This window comes from Miniopterus schreibersii, assembly GCF_964146895.1.
Source record: "Miniopterus schreibersii genome assembly, chromosome: 2".
Taxonomy (NCBI): domain Eukaryota; kingdom Metazoa; phylum Chordata; class Mammalia; order Chiroptera; family Miniopteridae; genus Miniopterus; species Miniopterus schreibersii.
In genome coordinates, this window is record NC_138102.1 from 157,889,352 (window position 1) to 157,914,993 (window position 25,642).

At 39.4% G+C, this 25,642-nt stretch overlaps 1 protein-coding gene across 4 annotated transcripts in view; it reads left to right on the forward strand.

Moving 5' to 3' along the window:
• The window catches only part of SOX5 (SRY-box transcription factor 5), an 891,887-nt gene extending 868,726 nt beyond the window's left edge, over nt 1-23,161 (forward strand). For all 4 annotated transcript variants that reach the window (XM_081129463.1, XM_081129465.1, XM_081129464.1 and 1 more), the window contains 4 exons: nt 11,480-11,588; nt 14,618-14,791; nt 20,841-21,057; nt 22,682-23,161. In XM_081129463.1, coding sequence (XP_080985589.1) covers nt 11,480-11,588; nt 14,618-14,791; nt 20,841-21,057; nt 22,682-22,985 — 804 coding nt within the window. In that variant the 3' untranslated portion in view covers nt 22,986-23,161. The remainder of the gene's footprint in view (nt 1-11,479; nt 11,589-14,617; nt 14,792-20,840; nt 21,058-22,681) is intronic.
• Nucleotides 23,162-25,642: the final 2,481 nt, after the last annotated feature.

The following is a 25,642-nucleotide window of genomic DNA, read 5'->3' on the forward strand; positions in this document are numbered from 1 at the left end:
GGGGTGTCTTGTATGTTATTCTCATGGGGATGTTTCACTGCACCCCTCAAGCTGACTTCCACAGGCATCTCCTTTGGGTAGTGCTGGGTTGTATGCACGTCTTTAGGACAATTACTGGCTAACGGAAGAGAGATTGCTTTAAATTGATCATGAATTATGTCCTGGGACTGAACGAGAGCCCTGATCCATTCTGCCCTCCCTGAAATCAAGGGGTATCTTAAGATCAAAGATTATACTGGCAGGGAAAAAAGGAGCAGAGTGGCTACTGGGTAGGAAAAGGCCATTGGAGCCTCAGCTACATTAGAGAAATGACATCAAAGCTCTCAAAACTGCTCTGCTTTTTGTTTCATATTTGTCTTCTACTTTTGCTCTTCCACTATTTCATGTTTAGGGCCTTCCTCATAAATTGTCTGTGGTTCATAAACAATTAAATTACTTGCCCTGGCCAGTGTGGCTCAGTTGGTTGAGCGTGATCCTATGTAACGAAAGGTCGCTGGTTCGATTCCAGGTCAAGTGGGTCCCCGGTCAGGGTGCACTCGGGAGGCAACCAATCAATGTTTATCTCTCTCTCTCCGTCTCCCTTCCTCTCTCTCTAAAAATCAATAAAAAATATTTTAATGAATAAATAAATTACATACAAGCATGTCCAAAAGAAAACAATGCTTGGTGACAGGTTGAATCAATAAATATGTGTTCACACACATGCTCTCTACATGCTAAGGCCAACTTCTGTATTGCTTTTCTGATATAAAATAGGTGTCACTCCCCAAAATAAAAAAGCCAATGTGTGCATGCATTTCTGAAGGTAGACAATTTATTCACCAGATATTGCCTACGGTGTACCTGAAATCTAAACACCTGCACATGCTATGAATGCCTTTATGGCTACAAAGCAGAACAGCTGGGAAAATCTTACTTCTCCTTATGAGGTTCAGTGAAAATTCTTTGCAGATTTCCACAGAATGAGAGGAAAATTTGGTGAATAACATGTATATTATAAGTAATAACGTACTCAGTAATGACACCAGTTTCTCTTCTCATTTGTCAGTCATATTCATAAGCAGCCTTACTACAGACTGTGTACCTCGACTGGTTCGTAAACAGGGGTGAATTTTTTTTCACCCTGGCCCTTGGAAACTCTTCCATTACAGCCTCCTCTTTGCTGCAGTGTCACCCCTTTCCTCTCCCTTTAACAGAGTGCCAAACATGAGATGACAGTGACCAATGTTGACTTAATGTGGATGTTTAATAATGAAAAAAAGCGTGTCAGTCCCAGCATTAGTTACAAATGGCAGTAAGTGTATCGGATGGCAGCCCTGTAATAATTTCACATCCATCATTCTCCCCGGTGCTCCGCTGGCCGCCTGACGGAGGGGCCGGCAGCGCTAACGCTCAAACGGACACGCGGCGGCTCGTTCGGCGCCACCGACCCGTGCTCCCCGCTCAGACTGCGCGTTACACGCGTGGCCGGGACAGCGAATGGGGAGGGGCGCGCCTCTGCTTCCAGGGGAAGGGTCTTCAGTGAATCAGTGATTCACGGATAGCTCCTGTAGATGGTGCCTTTGGCTAAACTGCATTCGAGAAGTCAAATTAAAACGACATTTCAATGGCTAGAGAAAGACTTCACGAAGGAGAAGCTCCTGTTAGGAGAACCCTTCGGGAGGAACTGAGATATCATTGCGAGTGCGGCCAAGCAGGAGCTTTTCCTAGGGGAGTGTGTGTGTGTGTGTGTGTGTCTGTGTGTGTGTGCATGTTTTAAAAAAGTCCCCTAAACTTTTAATCCCACTGGCTAGAATTTCCCTAGGAACAAATTAAAATAACACAAATGATTGATATTTTCTCTTTATAAAAGTGAGTATATATTATTTTTAATCTCTACTTCACATATGATTATTTATTTGGAGTCTTTAATTAAAAGGTACACAAAATCTTGTCTTGATTACTCGCCTTTTATTATCGGAGTCTCTCTACTTTGCAAATTTATATAAATGGATGGGGAAATGCTTTCTAGGCAACTGATGATTTGAAAATCTAGACCAGCTTTGTATGCGCAAGTTGGCATTTGATCCTTAGGTTTTCTTTTCCTTTGTTTTTCATTCATAAAACCTTCTTAATTCTGAGTGTCTTAGCTAGGGAACACTTCTTATGGGACAGGGAGGGAGGGGAAAACCCCTTAGTGAATATTATCAGCACAGAGCAGCCAGTTCTCCAAGACCACGACAAAAAGGCAGGTATTATGTCATCACCCATCCATCACTCTGTATGTCAGCCTTTCAATAATTCCAATCGACATTCTCGACAGGCTGGTGCAAGTTAAAGGGGCTGTTTGTTTCTAGAAATTGAGTATAGACTGTCTATAGCCTTTTGTTCCAGATGGCTTTTTTCTTCTTTCTTTCTTTTCATTTCCCTCTTTTCTTTTTGGGGGTATTTAATTGAAATCCATGCCGAGTGTGCAGACTGCAAAGATCAGAGCTGTTTTCGTCCAGCAGTGGTAACTATGCGTTAAACATTTTGATTTGTTTGAGCTTGAAGTTTAGTCCCTTCTTGCCATTTGCTTCATGGAGTTTGTGTATATTTACAGCCTCTGCATTTAATGGCCACATGCCTTATTTTCACAGATGGCCAGTGGAAGACTTTTTCTTTCTCTTAGTAGAGCCTGCTTTCAGTTTTGCTCCATTTGTCACAGTGCCACTACTTGCAGCTAGCAAGTGCCCACGCGTGGTGGGGAGCAATTATGGTGTGAGTTTTTAAGGAGCTTTTTAAAGGTTTTTCTTTTTTTTTTTTCAGTAAACTTTTTATGGCTTAATTTCCAAGACTAGAAAAGCTGTGCGTGTTTTCAAACAAGAGAGTCTTGTGTTCTTACATCATTCTGGTAGAGGGGTTAGCATGCGATGGTCCAATAAAATGAGACACCCAGGGCAGGCCGAACTGGGCTTTCAGATGGACACCCACGGCTCTGACGACTGGAACTGTCTCTTCATTTAAAGGCCTGAGCATATGCTTATGATACTATTCTTTCTTTTTTAAGTTTTATTGAATGTATTGGGGTGACATTGGTTAATGAAATTATGTAGGTTTCAGGTGTACAGTTCTATAATCCATCATCTGTACATTGTATTGTGTGTCCCCCACCCCAAGTCACGGCTCCTTCCATCACCATTTATTCCCCCTTTACCTTCCTTTACCTCCCCCACCCCCTTCCCTCTGGTACTCACCCTATAAAGCAAGTTTGAAAACACTATGCCAAGAACCACTTGGATATTTTTAAGTTTCTATGGTAGATAGATAAAAGACTAGAAGAAGAATTAGCAATAGCTATGCCAAGGCAATAGGATTATAAATTTCCATATATGACCCCACATTTCTGATTTTTCTAAATTTTCCCTAAGTAAAATAAGAATCACTTTTGTTGTTGGACTGGAGTTTTTATTTATCTCTAATATTAAAAGTGGCCTCTTAAGAACGGCCTTTCCTTCCCTTCTTCCTTGCTCCCTTCCTCACCCTGAAGATCAAACAAGAAACACTTGCTCATGAGTCCTGGGAGTAGCCACGGCTATTGACATTGCTTTTGTGCCTTTCACATTAAATTTCAGTCTTGTATATACTGCAATATAAGCAGAACAGTATGCTTATCTTTGTTTTAAAACTTAAAAAAAACAAACCCTGAATTTTGAGAAAATGACAGCAATTCAAGTAGATCGGTTTTTAAACCAAGGTCCTCTGGCTAGAATTGCAGCCTCCTTGCTAACGGACCACGCTGGGGAGGCTCGCAAAAGTCACCCCGTGCCTCTTGGATTAGCTCGTGCTCGGCATTGGTCACATGTATTATTTAGTGTATGCTTCTTGAGTGTCACAAAAATCTCATTTAAGCAACCACCACCTCCACAATTTGCATATTTCCCCCAGTTCTTTATTTTTCCTGTTTCTGCTCCCTTTCTAGGCACCAGAGCCTTCACCTGAGAATGAGTTAGGAAGACAAAAGGATATGTTCAATATCATCTCTTTTGCTTCTCGCAGCAGCCCCAATAAAACATGAAATTTTAGCGTTCATTAATGTGAGATTTAAATATCTGTTCCAATCTACATTATTTCCCTCCCTTCCTCCAAAACTACCATGGAAAATGGAAAAGTGCACTGTAACCCTGATGTGCCTCCTTCTGCTTGTCAGACCCAGAATTTCTGATCCAAACCACAACTCTTTAAAATAGTCCAATTATATTTCTTTAACTGAGGTAACTACTGGCTACTGAGGCTGCGTATGTAAGAATGCTGACAGTTTTATAGTTTTTAATCCATGAAAAGGAAAAATTAAAGAGAATGATTCTCTACATTTCCGTAGCTCAGTAACTGAGTTACTCGTTGTTTATAGAACAGTTATTATCAGACAATATTCCAGTTTTGTGTTTGCATCTAAGCAGCCCTCCCGCCTGCCAGACATCCAGTGTAGGTTGTGAATTCTATTATTTGTCTCTGTTGACCCCCTGATTGTCTCCCATTAACCCGTCTGATTTGACTCAGTGTGCACAGTATCTATATCTGCCCTGGTCTGAAATAACAACTAAGTCATTTTTTAGACTGTGGTCGAATGCTGACCACATAAACAGACATTTCAAAACTCAGTACAAACATTTGAAAACTCAGGTTTTATTTTCCTTTCCTGCCTTCCGCTCTGCCACATGTACACAACCTAAGCACCATCATGACAAATAAACAAGAGCCACTGTTTCCCCGTGATGGTACTCATGTCTACTTTCATTGTGAGTAATTTGTTTTCTGTGCATTGCACCCCCATGCTCAGGGACTTCTACAGAGCAGTGGTTTTCTTGTTTAAGGACTAAAATCTAATTTTGAATTTGGGCCTATAACTATGTGTTTTACAAAGTATCTAAATCTGTAAATCTGATCATTATTGGACAAACTCTTCATAAAATATATTTCAATAACCATATTTTTGGCATGTGTTTTTCATAATTTGAATAATCTTTCTTGAATTTAAAGAAATGATTATAGAATTCTCAATTATAAATGCAGTGCCTTTCAGCTTTGAAATTTAATTAATAACTTTTCAAGAAATTATCATTGTGAATAGAAAAAGTATGTATGGCTTTATACATTTGTCAAAATATTTAAATTTTGTTTTAGGGAGTCCAGTAAAGTAGGACCTAGAATTGCAGGTTTGTAGGAAAGTGAAAAGAACCTTTAATCTGACACTGAATTACCTCTTCCATATCTCTAATATGCCAGGATCGAAGCCTCCGGGGAGGCGGCATCTTTTACATCCCGAGGCAGCCCACGCAATGGGGAGACAGCTCTGACTGGCAGAGCGCGTCCTTCAGTGGTCTGCCGTCTCCCACCAGATAATTTACAGCCAATGGTTGGTGTTCTCTCTCTCGACTGCATGTGGCCAAATTCTCTTTTTCACAAATACCAGGTCTTGATTGATTTTAAACAGGGAGATTCTTAAGATATTTAAAGATAACTATTGTTAATCTCCTCTTCCCACTCCACTCCACTCTGTCTTTCGGGGTCCTGGGCAATTTCTCCATCATGATGACAGGGTATCGGTGGGAACATAAGCTAAGGCTGAGCTAAGTCCAACACATAACGGCCACTCAGCTTCTCTGGTCTGCATTCCAATTTCTGTAGGAAAGAGAAACTGAGGTTATTATAACATTGCCTTCCTTTTTTTTAATATATCTTTATTGATTTCAGAGAGAGGAAGGGAAAGGGAGAGAGAGATAGAAACATCAATGATGAGAGTCATTGATCGGCTGCCTCCTGCAGGCCCCCGACTGGGGATCGAGCCCGCAACCCGGGCATGGGCCCTGACTGGGAATCGAACCCCAAAAGCCTGAATCCTAGGTCAATGCTGAACCGCTGAGCCATGCCCGGCAGGGCTAACATTGCTTTTCTTAATGAACCTATTCTAGCTTCTTGGTATCACCACATCCTCTACTAAGTGCTCTTAACTAATCCTTAAAACAATCAGCTCTGTCTCTTCTGGAACATAACATTGTCATTGGCCCTCACATTTCTCTCTTCCATCATGAAAATCAAAATTAGTTACTGGTCATCAACTTTCTAATATTTCTCCCACTTTAAAATCAATTCTTTAAAATCATAAATAGGGATTCAGTTTTATCCACAAGCCATTTTACTATCTTGGAAAGTTATTCATCTGGATTAGGACTCGAATTCATAGAAACTGTGTGTTTCCTTCAAAACCATTCCACCTCTCTTCTGTGTCATAAGACTTCCTAAGAAAACTTGATCGGCCAATACATTTCAGCTGTATCAGATTACCTGATGAAACTAAGATTCAAAGAAATTTAGCTAGAATTACACTTGAAGAAATATTTCATGAAGCTGGCTACCAAATTTCATAAGAAAATATTAGATGGTAGAATCACATTATGGCTTCTAATTCATGCTTTTCGCACTAGGAGAATCTAGTGGAATTTAAAAGGGGGAAAAATCAGGATTAGAGAAGACTGAATTTGTAGATGATTAACCCAGAGGACACTTACAGACCTTTCCAACTATGTAGCTCCTATCCCCCTATGATTCTCTGATGGAGAAAATGAATGGAAAAATATTCCTAAGGAATAAAAGATTTCAGAGGACCAAAGTGTCTGGGAATATCTTAATGGGTAAGTTAACATTTGACCAGAGTAAATTAGTGAAAGACTTCTGTGACTTGCATTATTGTTGATGTTGAAGGGAAGTATATGTATGTGTGTGTGAGAGAATGTGTGTATGTATTTGTATATAATTTATATACAATTTACAAGAAAGCCTTTTCATCAATTTGTGCTGTTAGATTATGTGGGTGGATGATTGTTTTTTAGAAAATGGTCATCTCCATAAGCAAGGGTGAAACCGAGAGGTGGAGGGGGTGGACACATGCACTGTTTCTTTGTATTTTACTTAAGCTAATGAAAAAATTTCCAACTAATAAATCGTTATGACATTATAAATAATCTTTCATCTTCTTTGGTGGTCTGTGAGATTCACATAAATGGAGGGTTAAAAACCTTTTTTGTTTCTTTGTTCTTCCCGTGTCATTAGTATAGAAGGAGACCATAAAAACAGTGTAGCCAAAAGGGGTTTAACTGTTCTGAGTCAACATTTGACAGTCACACTCTGTTCTGTCATTTCATGCATGTGCTTTTTATGAGTTTTATAGCTTGGTGAGCTTTATTTCAGGGATGTCCATTATGATAGCTGATCCACAGCCCATCTCTCCCTTTGTGTATGTGTGTCTGGTGGCGAGCAAAGCTCATCACTTCTACGAATCCCAATTTCAAGGAGCAATGGAGGAACCATCTACTCGTGAACTGTTTAATTCAGACTTAGGTAGCTAAGAAAATATCACCTCTTCTAAAGTATAGTTTGTGTGGGGTTTTTTTTGTCGTTTTGACTTCTTTATTAAATATTAACAAAGAATGTGCATTTGAGCCACTATAAACAGTGAATTTTTAGTTGGTTTCTGTGTAAGTTGAGGTAATGGAATAGAAGTTTTCAATTTAAATATGTAGTAGACTTACATTATGAAGCTGTAAACCATCACGCCTGAGCATCAAGTAGAAAATAAAATTTAAAAGATTCCTGACTGCCATACCCCTTATTTTCTAAATGGGTTATTATCTGTATTTAAAAATGTGTCCTCTCCCATTAATCCCTGTGGCCTTTTGCCATTCAGGAGGTTCTTGGCTTAGGAAATACAGATCTTCACTGAACACCTCTAATCAACTCACTGACCGCGTTTCTTTAGATATTTAACGGCTTTCCTTGTTGACTCCACCAGAGCCTGGTGTCATGTGCAAATAATACATGTGCTGTTTTCCATTCTGCAAGTCATTGGATAAACCACAGAACCCGAGACCAGCTGCCAAATTCCCTAAGTGAATATTAGCACATTAATAATAGTTCTTTGAATGTTGACTTTTAGAGTTATGCATTTGACCCCAAGAAGCTTTATAGTCTAAAACTTTCTTTTCTTCTGTAGACGAGATACAATTCATTTGGATCTTTGCACAAGTCAACGTAGGATTATAAGATTTTCAAGTGAAATCAGATTTACCTAATGTTTGCCACCTTAGTAAACTTACATAGTTTTGTAAAATTTGATTGGCCAGATAAGAATCATCTTGCCAAAGGAAATCTGGTTGTAATACAATTATTAGTTTTCACTCAAGAGAGAAAGCATACAGGCCATCTTATTTGGTTCTAACTTATATATCCTATTTCATTTTGACTACTTTTTAGCAATAAATCTGCTTGTATTCTCTACTCTGAAATTACTCAGAGCAGTGTAGAATTTTGGCAAATATTTCTTTAAATGTGCCTGGGTTTTTTGTTTGTTTGTTTTATATTTAATAGGAAAAAAGGTAGCAAAGAGAAAGCCAACCATTCTTGTCAGTTTCAATATCGGTGCTTGAATAGTATTGAGAGGGCAGGAAAGTATAACTAGATTTGTGGTCCAGAACACTGATCTTAAAGTGGAGTGCTCCTTATTTGTACAAAATATTGATTAATGTGGTTTTTACTGGAGCCAGTTGGAACTGAGAATAAATTTGATAAAAATTGTCACCTGTGCCCATTGACATTGTTGTTTCCCCAAACTCGGTTTCTTTGGTGTTTCCTATTTTCTGCATCTTCCGATTTACCCCCTTCCTACCTGATATTTACTGCCCTCGTTTTGTTTCAGCTCCCTCTATTTAGAAAGAATTAATTTGACTATAAGAACTTTGAGACTAAAAATATGATCATTCTGAGTAATATTTGCAAACTTGAATAGAGGCCGTTGGAAAGGGGAATATTTAACCCAAGGAAGAGAATCCCAAAGGGCCGAGTGTTTGGACCCGGTTGTACGTCGGCAGCCCCCTGGGAGGGGCAGCGGGGTGTGGGTGGAAGGAGAGGGGGGCTCTTCCCCACGCACTGGCACTTGGCTTTGTAACGTTCGCCCGATGCGTTCTTCTCCTACAGACCGGGATGGCTGGACTTATGCTCTGAGAACTTACCTTAAATCAGTCTCATTCTTTTGGTGGTTCAGTCTATTATCTAGACTTCTATCCACATGTAGATTTATATCTACCGCTATACATAGAACTAAATATAAACTTTTGCTACAGGATTCATTTTTATATGGAATCACATAATAACTATGTACCAAATAAGCAACTATATTTTATATACCACATGCTGGCCGTATAACCACTTGGGTTTTGTTACACCCTTCTTACCTCAATTCTTTCATTGTCTTCTGAACTTATTGTCAGAGGCTCTAAAATGTGGCAGCGTCCCCGGTTACTTTGCATGCTGTTGTAAGGTGTTTTAATGAAAGGCACCCCACACATTCTCCAGCTCCTCCAATCAGCTCTCATTTTCCCTGTTCACGTGTCTGAGAATTAGCTTAAATGACTACGCAAAGGGTCAAAAAATAGTGCATCCTACCATGTTAACGTCCCCTATCTCCCACTGACATCCTCTTGAGAAGTATTGTAAATTCCACTTTTGGGTAACTAATTGAGTCATTTTTTATACTATGTGCTTTAGAGGTGGATGATTAGAGGTTACTTATTGTAAAAACTGGTTCTAATGTTAGCCTCTTGGTAAGATGGCATAAGATCCAAACAGCTGACCTCAGAACCTTGAAGTCACTTAACATTTCATTTTTTATACTCTGATCAACTCCATTTTGCTCTCTCTTCTTGAAAGGCTTTACTTCAGAATGGGAAACTCTCTAGAAAATCTGTAGCATAATTGTCCTCTACACTGTTAAATCAAAACCTGCGAGGTGATCCGTGCCTAGTACATTCCTCAGAGATAGCACAGGAGTCTCCATTGACCTGGGGACTATCATATCACGTTGATGGAATGTGTTGTTGTTTTTTAATGTAACTGTCTTCTACTTTAACAGCTCCATTTACTCTAACGAGAGTCTGTCAGGCTGGTGTCCTTGGTGCTCCTGAGCTGAGCTGATATATACAGCAGGCTCTCAGCAAAAGAAATCCAGAACATATAAAGCAGTTGAAAATACCACTTTTATACACAAAACAAATTGGGATAGGTTCAACATTTTAAAATTGATCATTTATTTCATTGTGGGTACTAGATAATCCTATAGAACTAAAGTTGATAGAACTATTCTATTCCCAGTTTCCCTACTGTATTTTATAGTGATTTACAATTAAAAAATATTTTTCTATTAAATCATATACATAATTTGACCAGTAGAGAACAGGGGTTCCAAGGCCACTAAATTAAGAGAAATTTTTATCTAGTATGTACAACTGTAAAACTGTCAGAGAGTGTATAGAGAGAAAGCATGTACTGTATTAATTTCAATACCCTTTGGCTCTTGGTGAGAACATTACCTGGGCCCTTTGCCTGTAATACAGCGATCTTAAGTAGTTGATTATTTCCTGTGAACATTTATTGCATCAATAGCTGTTCTGCAGTGTATGTGGTTCACTTGTTCAGTTCATGACTGTGTTCCTCAGAATACAAGGTGAATAACTGTAAAGAAACATGAGCAAATTTTATGAAATCCAACAGATGCTTTTCTTAAAACTGTTTTGGAACCACATCGTCCTCAGAGCAATGATGGAGAGTGCTAGAGAAAGTTGTAAACCTTCCACTGTATGCTTTTTCAGTTCTTAAACTCACCCAGTTAATTTGGAAGTGATTTAATATCTCTTGTGGTCCAGATTAAGTATTATATTTTTCTTGAAAATAATTTAGTTTGGAATGGCATATTCTCCATGAATTCAAATCATGCACTGCATGCTTTTAAATTACTTGATTTCCTGGCAGATCTAATTTTGGTATATTTGTATCTCAAATAATTCGCCAACTCAATATTTTGGCTTAGCAATCCACACCAAACTGTGGTCCAACTAGCAGGCACTCACATTGAATGTACAGAGCCTTGACAAGCAATTAGCAATGAATATTTAAATGTCTTCATTACCCTTGCATGAGGAATGCAGATGGCATTTAAGGAGATGGCAACCAGAGGGCACTACTGTGAATTATGCTTCTATCAGTTGGTCAGCTGACTATTGGAAGACTTTCTCTGGGCCCAGGCCACTTCTACCCTTCTACTGTCTGTCTAAACATAAGGCAGGCATTTTAGATGTTATAAAACAGGTCGCTTTCATGAAATTTCTATGTACATTTTGTGATTTGGGAAGGTTATCTCCAAGGATCCTAGCACTTATCTTTTCGGCACACCAAACCCAAGTGCCAAGATTGTAACAGGGATTCTAAGAACAAGAAAAGATGCTTAGAAAGTCCTGTCGATCATTTGCTCCAGTTACATAATGTGCTGGATGTGCAAAGGTGGATACATCGGTATCCCATCCCTCCAGAAGCTGATGTATTATCTATGGCCCAAGAAAAAATGTCTTTGTGTACTTATATTTCCGGATTGAACTCACTATAATTTTTTTTCTTTTCTTTTTTTTTTTTTAAGGAAAAAACAACACTGGAGAGTCTGACTCAGCAACTGGCAGTGAAACAGAATGAAGAAGGGAAATTTAGCCATGCCATGATGGATTTCAATATGAGTGGAGATTCTGATGGTTTGTGAAAATTGTTCATATGTATTCCAATAGTGTGCAGAAACCTCTATTTAGTGCCAGTTATGACTGCTTAAAAATTTACAAGGCAGTCACCTCACACCTGATCATTACACTAGGAGCTCGCGCGTGCTGGGCGGTCCCTGTGTGCCACGCACTCCGCTGAGTGCTTTGCACCCACCGTCTCAGGAACCCCTGGCGCACCCGGTGGTAAGTGCTGTCGCAGATAAAGAGCCTGCCCTGAGGGCTCTGAGTCATTCCCCTAAGGTGACAGGGCAGCCAGTGCCAGAGGCAGGTCTTGGATTCAAGATGGAATGATTCCAAAGCCGTATTCAAATACTCTCAATCACCATCCTGTCTCTCTCTTCTCGATTTCTTTTTTGTTTTTGTTTTGTTTTGTTAATCCTCACTTGAAGGTATTTTTCCTGTTGATTTTCAGAGAGAGAGGAAGGGAGGGGAAGTGGAGAGAGAGAGAGAGAGAGAGAGAGAGAAACATCATTGTGGGAGACACTTCGATTGGTTGCCTCCCACGTGTGCCCCAAACTGGGGCTGGGCCTGGGGCTGGGGACCGAGCCTGCAACCCGCCTACAGGCCCTTGACCTGGAATCTAACCTGAGACCCTTCGGGGCGAGGGCCGACGCTCTAACCACTGAGCCACACCGGCCGTGGCTCACTTCCCTATTTCTTGTACTTGAAACAAACTTTCCAGAAATTTGTATCTATCAGCTCATTTGTCAAACCCTGACGAGAATACATGGCCCAGAGGACATGTGTAGGATGGTCTCTTGCCCTCGGGAACCTGCCCCCTTACACCGCCCGGGAGGCGTCCTGCCCACCCCGGCCCCGCGGGGAGCGCAGCCGCCAGCCTCTCGCCTCCTCGCGCGCCTCGCTCGAGACATCTGTGTGCATCACCTCGGACCACTCTGAACAGCCACGGCGGCCATTCATGAAGCGGATGCTCTGCCTTTAATAGCACAGCAAAGCGGGAAAAGCAAAAAGTGCTAGTCCTCTTCCACTGAGCCCATCTGGACACGTCTCTGCAGTGGCAGGTGACATATGCATCGTAAGGGCACTGGCCTCACATTGCTGCTCCTGCAGAGGAAGCTGCTGCGCAGAGAAAAGACTGCACCAGGAAAACTGTACTTTAAGATAGAGCAGCTCCCCTGACTCTCCCAAAATACACAAATGTCTGCTTGTGCCTTGGGCCAATTCTGCTTTTAAGTCCAATTCTGCACTGGCCAAACTTGAGCATTTAACCAGATAATTCTGTCAAAACAATTTTATTCAATTGGATATCCAAGAAAAGTCTGTGCTTTTCTGGCCTATTCTACCCGAACATTTTTTCTATTTTCTCCTTTCCTGGGATAAGATCCCCCGGCCTGACTACATACAAAGAGCTTGTTTAACTCTGATGGGGCCACGTGACATTCAGTTTCTTGCTTCTGTTGCTGTCAGGTGTAAGAACAGGAAAAGGCAGATGTGCGAATGATCATTTGCTAGTTATGAGCCCACTTTAGAAAGATGTTGCCATATATTAGCACTCATTTTTGTCAATAAAAAAGCAATTACTGGTATAACACATTTCATAAATTTTAAGTTGCATTAGCATGATAAAATATACGCAAGATAATCAGCAATAAAACATCAAAATTCTGTTACTGTTGTTTGTTAAATTCAGTCATGCTTGTGTGCAAAATATTTCCCAGTCTTCATGAGACCGAAAAGCATATAATGAATGAGAGCTAATCAGAAACTCCAGCAAGAGATAGGCTGTGTTTTTTGGTTTGCTGCTATGGAGGCCTTCAAGTCTGGGTAATTTTGGTTGATTCCTAGTCCTTCAAATTAAGAAAGGAAGAGGAATATGAAGGAGGGGGGAAAACAATGCTTTTATCATTACGACATGCTCTAAAAATCCCAAATTATTTAAAAATTGTATGTGCTATCAATATACCCCTCTTCCATCTTTTGTAACGATAACCCTGGAAAACTTAACATCAGAGTGTCATGTGTTCTGCGCTCTCTCTCTCTCTCTCTCTCGTGTGTGTGTGTGTGTGTGTGTGTGTGTGTGTGTGTTTCTTTTTGCCTAAATTGAAGCACCTCTGGAAGCTGTTTAATCTACCAAAGCTATTCTACGGTCTCATAAAGTCTAGAGGAGTGACTGCAGCTCCCTCAGTTTCCACTGTGACTCCTGGTTGTGTTTATCAACATGAGTCTTGCTGATTGGAATGTAAAATTCACTGGGTCTCTGGATAACTTAGGCAGAGATTAGGGGCAAAATTAAGGGAAATGAATATATCATTTTCTTCACCTTAAATATGTGGATGTTGACTTTTTAAGACACCATAGTAATGTAATATTTGTCCTTTTCCCTGCAATTATCAAATGTCTTTTGGGGAGCAGAATATCATTGCTGCATCAGCATATTTCACGCATTTATTATTAGCACATAATTGCAAAGAAAAGCCAGGCACATTGCAGGAGAATGTCTATATTGTGGTTTAACCTTTAAATTTTATATACAGCATTTTTATTTATATAACCTCAGAGAGGAAAAGTGCATGAATACTTGACATATATGTTCTGATAGTCCTTAGGTAGCAGAGACACATACTTACCTGTACTCATCCAATCTGTTGAACATACTAGTGTTTTACAGTTTTTTGAGTTTCTTTGCCTATTTAATATTTTAATTACCCTCATGTATATTGATCTAATCCAACTATTCTCTTTCCAATTTGTATCAAAGATCACATATTCATGTTTCTTTTGTGCTCTTAAAAGTAAAAGGTGAAATATTCCACCATTGCAAGAAAGGGAAATATAAATGGGTTTAAAATACAAATACAACATTTGCCACCACAAGGCTTATCACAAAAACTTCACAAATAAGCATCTGTCTCAAGAACTAGAAGTACCATTTTCATATGTACTTTTTGTTTTCAGATATTTTAACAGTCCAAAAAACAGTAATGCAAGGAATAGAAATGTCAAAAGTTTTAACACTAATGTGAACCCATGTTTCCTATTTTTAGGAAGTGCTGGAGTCTCAGAATCAAGAATTTATAGAGAATCCAGGGGGCGTGGTAGCAATGAACCCCACATAAAGCGTCCAATGAATGCCTTCATGGTGTGGGCTAAAGACGAACGAAGGAAAATCCTTCAGGCCTTTCCTGACATGCACAACTCCAACATCAGCAAGATACTGGGTAAGAAAGGCGTCGAGGGTTAAGCGCTGTGTGGATTAAATGCACAGTTCTGTATTTCTGCGTTTGTCGAAAGATCCGGGGCTTGGAGGCCGGCCAGCTCATGTTATCTGCTTATCTAAAAATAAGCACCGTCACTGAACCTTTTCTTCTGATGGTAAAACAGCCCATGTTTGTTGAGAAATGTGCCCAGTTACTGCAGCTCGTTTAGCTGAGTGTCTCTGTATTAATTGTTGTAATATTTTCTCTTCTTCAAAAATCTAGAAATATTTGTACTGAGACTAGGAAAAAAGTCTCTTTTTTATGGGGTATTAATAATCATTTTGGTCTTTTAATGTTTTTTTCTACTTCTTCTTTTTCTCTTTTTTAACCTCTTTATATTTATATGTGACCTTTGGCCCACACTTAAAAACCCATCTGCAAAGGCAGCAAAAAATTCTGCTCCTGTTTTCTTTTAAATTTTATATATCAATTACAGTTTACATTCAACATTATTTTGTATTAGTTTCAGGTGTACAGCACAGTGGTCAGCCATACACTTCACAGAGTGTTCCCCCGATATTTCCAGCACCCACCTGGCCCCATACATAGTTATTACAATATTATTGACTACACTCCCTAGGCTGTACTTTATATCCCCATGACTGTTTCGTAACCAATCATTTATGCTCCTAATCCCTTTACCTTTTCATCCAGTCACTCAAACCCCACCCCTTAGAGGAAAGAAAATTATTTCATATGAGCCACTCAGTATTGGAATTGAGCATATTTATCTCTCCATTTTCCACTGTGAAAGCCATCATGGCGGGGGTGGATTCGGGGTGGAGATGGTGTTTGTTCTAGGAGCACAGCTGAAAACCAGTTTACAGTGTCAGGACACAAGATGTCGAGAGTGCATTTCCCACGGCAGTTGTAGCTTCCAGCTGAACAGATAACAAAGTACATATTCACCCTACACGCTTGGACACAAACACACAGGAAGATGGGCGAGAGGGTACTGACTGCAGAGACCTATTGCTGACCAGTTTAAGTCCCAGAAGAAAAGGAAGGGACAATTCCATTTCTCTTGTTTTGCATCATGACCACCATTACTGGCGTCACTATTATCATCTTCAAGTAGTGCAGTGGCTAGATACTGGACAACCTAAGCAAATTTCCATTACTGACTCCCTGCCTTCTAACAATAAACAATAAAAATAGAATAGGAGCAGCTAACTGTCAACAACTTTTAGCTTTAACAAGTAAGTAACAAAATTTGACTATGTTGTTAAAACTTTGTTAAAATCCATAATACACTTGGAATTATATGTAGTTAATGTAGTGTTCTTTCTGAGTCTTTACATTAAGAAAGTGATCATCTAAAAGCAGTTACTAAGCATACACATGTGTTTTCATGATCCCATAATCTCAGCAATGGTAATAGATGCCAACCAGTCCACAACAAGCATCTGTACAGAAGCCAAACAAAAAATGGTAACCACTTAAATCTGTGTCTCAGTTTTCATCTAAAATGATTCTGAGATTTTTAAATGAACATTATTTTTATAAGGTTATGAAGCTTTAGGTATACCTAGAAAACATGAATAATTACGTATGAAAGTATATGTCCATGTATAATCAAAAAATGGAACCAATCAAAAGGACATGCACATTTTTTTGCATCTCTTACCATTTCTGATCTATTTTTCCTTTTTATGACTTTACCTTCCATATGGAATTTTTCATTCTTTAAAGATAATCATACCTGTTTTATTTGGAAAAACTATAGAAAAGAATAAAATACTTTATGTAACTTTCATATTTTAACATATCAGTCATTTTCAAATTAGAAATCTCAAAATCTCAAACTGTAAAAGTAAAACAAACTAAATACTAAGATTGTTGAAATTGTCTCTATATCACTCAAGTCATATGTCTGAGCACTAAAAATGATAACCACTGATTAAAACTTTATCCTAAGTATAAGAGAAATGTCAGTTTTAATGATGTGAAATATTTTAGGAAATTTTAGCAAAAGCCTATATGGGAAAGGGATGACCAGCTAAAAGAATTCCTTTCTGGTTAAGAGGAAAGAATATTACACTAGCCATATGATTATCTTATAATAGACTACATGAAAGAGAGTGCTGCCTAATTTCAGACTTTTCCATGAAATTATATTAATTAAAGATATAGCAGGAAAAAGAAACACCGAGGTGTTGGGGACCTCAATATTTAGTCATAGCTTCAAATAAATAAGTGATCTTTAAATAGCCACGAGATTATTCTGAATGTCCCATTTCATGTACAAGTACAAAGAAAGCTTGGTGTTTTCCCTTTCCCTGATTGTTTTGGATAACAGCGTCCGACAGCATGCCGCTAATTCATTCTGCTTAAAACAGGCGCTTGAGCTGGGTTGACATTTTACGTAGTCTCTGGGGATGCTAGTTGACATTTTAAAGGGCTTCTAAGCATTTTATAATACCCTAAAATCTGGTTTTAATAAGCCATTCTGCTGAAATTGTTAACATAAGGAATCACCTTTTACTGTTTGGCACTAGATCAGGGAATGGGGGACATCTTTTTCCGATTAGATATACAGTAGTCGGAGTAAAATGTGCAAATTCATTACAGACCCCACGGAGATGACAACGTCGCTCAGCTCAAACTCGTCACTTGTATTGTGTTGCCAGATTTGGACAGGAAAAAAGCACTGCCAAGACTGTGTTTTTGGTTTTTTTTAACATCAAATATTTTTTATTGAATCTCCCTCTTTGTCATCAGTAGGAATGCCCAAATGTCCTTCTCTGTTTTTCATTGTAAAAGGCCAGCCTTTTGATAAAGCAGGGGACTTACGCCCTGGGCATGGCCCAGGGTGAGCGACCGGCCACACCCAAGTCAAGCGGACGTTTTCATATTCTTAGAAATATAGCAAGTGCTTTCCTGCCATTCTCATCTTGTGGGCTCCAGGGGTTCGTGTCGCAGTCACATACAGTGGTTGTACCTACAGAGCCATTGACACTGAAACCGAGCTCGTCATGTGGTTAACCCTGTTCAGAAGTTATTATTAAAAAATAAAAATGGCACTTGCCACCAAGCTGAAACACTGTTCTGCCCTGTCATAAAATGGAAGAGTTAGGGAATTTACTCCACTCAGTGATGAAGCTATCTTTTTTAAAAAAATACACCAAGAATGAACTATCAGGAAGAAAAACTACAAAACCAATTCCATTTGCAATTGCAATGAAAAATTAAATATCTAGGAATAAATTTAACTCAGGAGATAAAAGACCTGTACTTAGAAAATTATTAAGCTATCTTAATTCTTAATTTTAAAAGAACTAGTAACTGATATGGCCATATTTTAAAATGTAGCTTCGGACTCAGTGATAATTCCAGAGAAAATATGTTATTAAATATCTAAATAGTTTGTGATCCTGGGTCATGCCAGATTTAGAAGCCAACTTCTCTGAAAATGTATTCATCTTTAATTATAGAAAGATATAATTTTATCTATATATACATAAACATATATTTTTTTCTCTGAGTTTTAGCTATACCCAGCTTTCTTTAAGTTCCTCTACCCCCCTTCCTACTGCAAGGCCTGGGCCATTCCAGATCTTTCCTCCCTAGGATGCTCCTCTCCCTCTGCTACCTGTAGGAGTCATTCTGCAGCACAGCCTTCCTCACCCACAGAAGACTGATTCCACCTCCTTACCATATGTTCGTATAGCTTCCTGTACTTCCCTCAACTACAATTAAAATAATAAAATTTATAATTAACTGTTTAATATATTTCCTCTCCACTGCAAGAAGATAAGAGCCAAAGCAATTCACCACTGCATAGCCAGGAATTAATACAGCGTCAGGCACCTAGTGGGAAATCTAAACAGAGTGTTCACATACCAAGGCAGGTTCCTATGAGGCATAAGCAGTTCCTTCCTTAGAGAAGCGTATTCTTTTTGAGCTTATAGAAAATTTAGACTTAGGAAAGAATCGCTGGCCAGTCCTGTTTGAATGAAAACCCTGAGTATTCTGTCTTATGGGGTGATAATGGTAGCTAGTGACTTTTAAGTCAACCATTCTTGATCCATTTCACTGTATTCCTATTATTATTCAGTAAATTATTTTGGTCAGCTCGCTTTTTCACTCCCTGATATGAGGTCCAAAATTCTGGCAAACTGTACATACTTGTAAGAAACTCCACACAAATAACTGATCCAGTTCAATAGTATTATGGCTTTATCCGCATGTGTATTTGCCATGAGAAGAACATAATGGTTTTCAAGTACTTCTAGAGCATAGTGTTGGGCAATAAGGAATTTGAGACTATGCCTACAACTGACACCACTGGACACTGCTAATAAAACACGTTTGATAAAAGAATAGAAAAATAAGTTCTATTATGTGAACCATACCCTGGGTTTTTGCTGTAAATAGGATAAAATCATATTGGCCGTCTAGATTGGAAAAATTAGTTTATAGATCTTTGTAATACCTGTGTGGATATACCCACCCAGCCAACATCTGGAACGTTCCAATAGGAAACATTGCAGCACACTTTCTAAGGGAAGAGCTACTGTCCCTTCCACGGCATCCCTTTAATACATATCACAGCCCACGCTGAGGGATTCTCCACAAGAACTGTTCATCTGGAGCTATTTGCATTTGAGATACGGAGTTACGTCTGAGTAAGGAACCCATTTGAAACCTGTTAAGACCTTGCTTAGATGACTCTGGAAGGCAGGTGGAAGCAGCAGTGCCGTATGTATTTGGTAGGGATCTCCTAACTTCTGTTATCTGGATCTTCCTGCATTTGGGTAGGACTGAGCTGGATTCTTGCAGATAAACACACTCCATCTGCAAATAGACAGATTTTTTTCACATGCTCAATAAAAAATAAACATTATTACTATGACTTCTTTTAGTACTACACATAGCCATACTGATAGAATCTAAGCTTTAAATCGTATCTATATTGAGAATTAGCATAACCTATTTGTAATTGAGCTTTAATACTTGTTTTTGCAATCCTAGTTGAATCCAAACCAAAATTAAAAGTGAAGAGAAGAGAAACATCAATTTGAGTTAACATTACATACTATATCACAGGAAGTGACATTACTATATATTATTGAAAGTGTTTTGTTAAAAGTCTTACACACTTGTTCATGTAATTCTGACCTCTGCTACATCATATATAGTAAGTGGGTATAGGTATGTAAAGACATACATTGTAGCACACTTTCAATTCCATCAAACCTGATTTTGAGCCAGAAATCTGCAGTTTAATAGTTGTGTGACTTTGCGTAAGTGACTTCATCTATTTGAACTTCCATTTCCCAATCTATAGAAACAGGTGTAAATGCTGTCTATCTTACAGGATTATGGTGAAAGGTAAAAATCAGACAATTTATGTGAAATTTTAGCACAGTACCTAGCACACAGCAGACAGTGCCTGTTCATTAATATAATATTTTACCATTAAAATTTCAATGAAATGAATTTTTATACTGTAATTATTCTTATAAATATTCTTAAACATTTTGGGAGCATAAAAATTATATGTAATAAGCATTAGAAACCTTTGTAGTGAGTCATGGACCCCACATAAAAATACTCAAAACTAGATAATTAACCTCAGATTCAAAATATGTAATGAGTTTTTGCATAACTGTTCAGTCCACACTTAAATTATATCATGGCCTAATGCAGAAATGAAAGATATATCCATTAAATTACCTGTGAGCTAATTTAATGATTATATCCATTAAATTACCTGTGAGTACATGCCAGACAAGTTTGGCTAAATTGTTAATTCATGCCAGAAAAAATACTTCTATTGCCTAGTGTTTGTACCATTGGGTGCACAGTTTCTTTGAGGGCAGAACCGCCAACACCTCCTTCCTGGTGGAATCTCACCTCTTGGGTCAAAGCTCAAGAAACAAAAACATTATTATGGATGTCTGGGTTTGGCCGGCATCTTTCCTTGAGCTTTTCTCGTTCTCAGGCGTATCTTTCCAGGCTCCCCGGCAGCTGTGCAAACTGGCCCCTAACCTTCCTCTCCTCGCAGGGTCCCGCTGGAAAGCTATGACGAACCTCGAGAAGCAGCCATACTACGAGGAGCAGGCCCGCCTCAGCAAGCAGCACCTGGAGAAGTACCCCGACTACAAGTACAAGCCCAGGCCCAAGCGCACCTGCCTGGTGGACGGCAAGAAGCTGCGCATCGGCGAGTACAAGGCCATCATGCGCAACCGGCGGCAGGAGATGCGGCAGTACTTCAACGTGGGGTAGGCCTCCCGCCCGCGGCTGCCAGGGGGCACCCTGCCACCCTGAACGGCGTGGCGAGCCGATGTGTTTAGCTGCGAAAAAGCAGGACTTTGAAAAAGGACCTGAGCATAGTGTATTTTCAGAGGCTAAACTCTCCCCTGCACGGTCCTGCAGGAGAATCCGCTCATGGGACTTCACCCCCAGCTCCTAGAACGGCGGCTCTCATGGGAGCTTGGTTAATGGCTGGCTTGAAAATCCAATAGCTGAACGTAGATTATTTTCAAGTTTCTTATTGAAAACTTAGAAGTATCACTGACTCCTTTCCTCATGGGCTTTCATTACCCACAAAGGCTGCACAGAGATAAATGCCACCGTGACTGGCAATCTGGGTGAGAGAATCCAGCATACAAATGATTTCCAAAGAAGGAAACACTGGTTTCTGGGTAGAGAGGGGTTTCTGGGTTATCGAGGCACATCTGGCCTTAGGAGAGCACACAAGGTAGGGACTCTGTTCGGGGCACAACCAGGTGTGAATGGGAAAGTTCTCTTCTGAAATGAGAACGCAGCTCCCGGGGTGTTTTACCTGCTTCCTACAGCAATGCTGTGACCACCCCATAATATGCTGCTTACAACTGCATCGCTTCTGCAGAATTTTCTCAAAAACCACAGAAATAAAGTTGCTCATATTTGGAACAGAAGTTAGTAAGATCCCGAGATTTTCAGAATCAATACTGTTATGAAAATGGTCAGAGGCTACCTTAGAAAAAACCTTTTCAAATCTGCCCTGTCCCCTCCATTCCCTTGAAAGGGTCATCCTGCTCTGTCTGGGGGTCTATGATTTATTTATATGCCAGTGCGTGGTTCTGCTCAAAGGTGAGAATGAAACCCAATACATCATGGGGAAGTAGTAAACATATGAACATATGAATGAATGAAAGGATGCATGAATGAACACCATTTATTAATCCCTTCCTACCAGGACCAGCTACATAATTTGTGGATCCCAGTGCAACATGAAAATACAGGGTCCCTGTTAAAAAGTTATTAAGAATTTCAAGACTGTGCCAACAGACATTTAAGACAAGTGTAAGATCTTTCTAAGCCCTGAGGCCTGTGCAGTTTCAGAGATTGTCCACCCATAGGACTGGCCCTGTTTCCTACCCCCCTAAAACTATGTCAGAAACTAGGTGGACAGTGACATTATTCAGTTCTGGTGAGTTCTGGGCAGTAAGATTTTATTTTCAGGGCTCTAATACGTTAGGATTTTTCCGTTAAAATTGAATTATAATCCTTTTTTACAAATGTTTCTGCATGCTGTAATGAAGGAAGGATGAACTCGGGGTCCAGGACTTGGGTTGCTTTGCTTAATCTTTCTGCACCTCAATTTTTTCATAAAATAGAATAGTTACAAAACAGAATTGTTTTAAGAATCCAGTGGGTAACACATATGTCTTGTAATCTATAAAGCACTACACAGAAGTAAGGCATTGGAATCAAAGTGGGATACAATTTTGTAAATGTTGGGTGATAAGGTGATAATCCCTGCCTTCGAGCTGGGCAAACTGAGCAAATCAATTCTATAGCAAGGCCTGCACCTAACTACTCACTCACGGCAGTCTCTCTCCGGGCATCTCTCCCTGACAGGCAACAAGCACAGATCCCCATCGCCACTGCCGGTGTCGTGTACCCTGGAGCCATCGCCATGGCGGGGATGCCCTCCCCTCACCTGCCCTCGGAGCACTCGAGCGTGTCCAGCAGCCCGGAGCCTGGGATGCCTGTCATCCAGAGCACTTACGGCGTAAAAGGAGAGGAGCCACATATCAAAGAAGAGATACAGGCCGAGGACATCAACGGAGAAATTTACGATGAGTTCGATGAGGAAGAAGACGACCCCGATGTAGATTATGGGAGTGACAGTGAAAACCATATTGCAGGACAAGCCAACTGATAAGGACCAAAAGACTGCTGCGACCGTAGGACTTAAAGAAGCCCTAGCTGGTTCGTCCTTACCAGTGGCCAAGCACATTAACTTTCTCATACACTGACTGTTACTTTAACTGTTAGTCTTAAATAGTTGGGACATCAGCTGACTAATAGACCTCAGCCTCAAAAGGCTTGGAAAGGAAAAACAAAAAAAAAATTCAACAAGCAAACAACAATATCAACAACAAGAGATTGAAATAAGCTATGGGTAAAATAATGCCAGTAATTCAGCTGCTACATCCAAGCACTGAAGTCTTACCCGTCAACTTTTTTTTTTTAAATAAACTTTATGGCTGTTTGTTCTACAATGTTCTAGAAATTCTCACTCAGGTACACAGTGCCAACAAGTGGCTTGTGAATGTGTTTTGTTGTTTTGTGCTACAATTTTTAAAAAGAAATAAGTTTTGTTTTGTTTTAGGGGTTTTCTGGGGGTTTTCCTTTTCCTTCCCTCCTTCCTTATCTTTTTTTTTTTTTTTTTCTTTTCTTCGTTTTTTGGGTTTTTTTGTTTTTGTAATGCACCTGACAGATAAAAGAAAGATGAATTTCTCTTGACTTCTCTCCACCTTCTCCATCTCTATACTTTATAGATGGAAGTCTGTGCATGGGGGGGAAGAGGGAAAAAGAGCCTGTTTTTAACTTCCTTACTATCCATCACAAAAATGAGCAATTATTTTCTTTAGAGGACTTTATCTAGCACACCGCACTACATCTTTGAGCAAGTGCCAAATTTGTACTGAAGTGTTGACCCAATTCATTTCTTTCCTTTTCTTTTTCCTGTTCCTTCTTAAGTTAGGACAGTGTTATATCTTAGACAATCCCTTGAAAAACCTGAAATACCAGCAGCTGGTGAGATTTGACTTTTTTTTTTTTTTAATGGAAACTGTAGGTGCTGTTCTCAGGTGAAAAAAGAGAGAGAGAGAGAGACATAAGAAATTTAGAGAAAAATATTTTCTGATCTTGGATTTTTGTGTGTATGTATGTGTGTGATTATGGTACTAATAGGAATGACGTTGGACCATTGTGAGTTAAACCCACGCCTGGGGATGAAATCCCACCATCCTCCTAAGTGACTGGTCTGGAAGCAACCTTGACCTTGACTTTGCACTTCAAATGACAACTTAACCAATATAGGGCTCAGAAATTATATTTTTAAATTTCTAATAGGATTATTATTGGATGAATCAGGTGGCCCTGTGTAACAGACGTGTGCATGTGTAATATGGAAGCTACTAGCAAACTGCTCCCAGATGTCCCTTCTCCCTGCTCAGTTGGTTTCACTAACGTTTGCTACTTAATGATTTCTGTTTGTTTTCCCTGTTGATAACTTCAAGCAGAACAATTGTTTTCCTTGAATACATTTGCCCATTTTCCAGAAACAAAGAATTAGCTTCTTTCTTCAAAATCCCATCCTTTCCTGATGAGGAAATGGAACTGATGATTTTTACAAGGGTATTTTTCATCTCTCCATTAAATGAGGTGGAGGCCATTTGCATTTCAGAATTGTGGGCCACGTGCATCTCATGCCAAAAGCAGGATTTGATTAAAGGTCATCGCAGCCCAACACAATGGAGCCCGGCTGAACCCGGCGATCCCTGCCACTGCTCATCCCTTGCTGTCAGAGGAAGCCACTGGAGTCCAAGTTTAGGTTCCAGCGGAGTGTGTGCGTAGAGCAACACCGGATGGTGACGGGACTGCTTATTTAAATGTTGCCAGCCACGTGCTAAGGCAGGTGTAGGGCCTGTACAAATAAATGCAAACTCACTGAAAGCCAGCTGCCACCGTTGGTGCAGAGGCATCAGGTAGTAAATACTCCAACCAGTAGTTTGGAAGTGCTGTGATTTTAACTCCAGTCATCACTTCCCTATCCCATTTCCCCCCACCCCAAACCCGACCCTAAAATTTGATTTTTACATATAAATAAGAAAAAAATTCCTTTTTATTTTTCTCTCTCTCAAAAGACTTGCTCTGGGGTTTTTGCTTGGAGGAGCTGATCATATCCTGCATGTCAGAGATTTTGTTTTGTTTGTTTTACTGTTTGTTTTTGATGACTGTATTTTCATTTGAACTGCCTCTTTTTGCTAGTGTTGTAATAATGATGATGATGAAATAATAATAATAATAGTAATAATAATAATAATGGTCAGCTGTTCCCAGATTAGTAAGTTATGTATAATTTATTTCTCCCTTTCTATTTTATTCTGCTCTGATTTGGAAGTGCAGCCAATAAGCTGTTAGATATTTAAAATGAATTTTCACACACACACACACACACACACACACACACACACACACATTTACCCAGATAATGTTACTGCTCCTTCCATAAGTTTTCTCCTTTTAAAAAATCTGGCCCCAATAATGTCAAGTTCTGGTGTTTAATACAAAGGAGTGAATTAGTAGGAGGGTCGTGTTCAATCTTAATTAACTTACGCTCTCATCAGTCATTTCAGTTATTTTACTGCCACAGTCATCTAGAGCCAACTTTTTTGTTTCTGTTTTTGTTTGTTTCATTTTGTTTCTAAGCACTCTGGATAAGAAAAAAAATAGACACTTGTTTTTATATCGTTATTATGTACAAATGTGAAAACAGATTTTTAAAAATTTGTTCTCTGTCTTCATTAA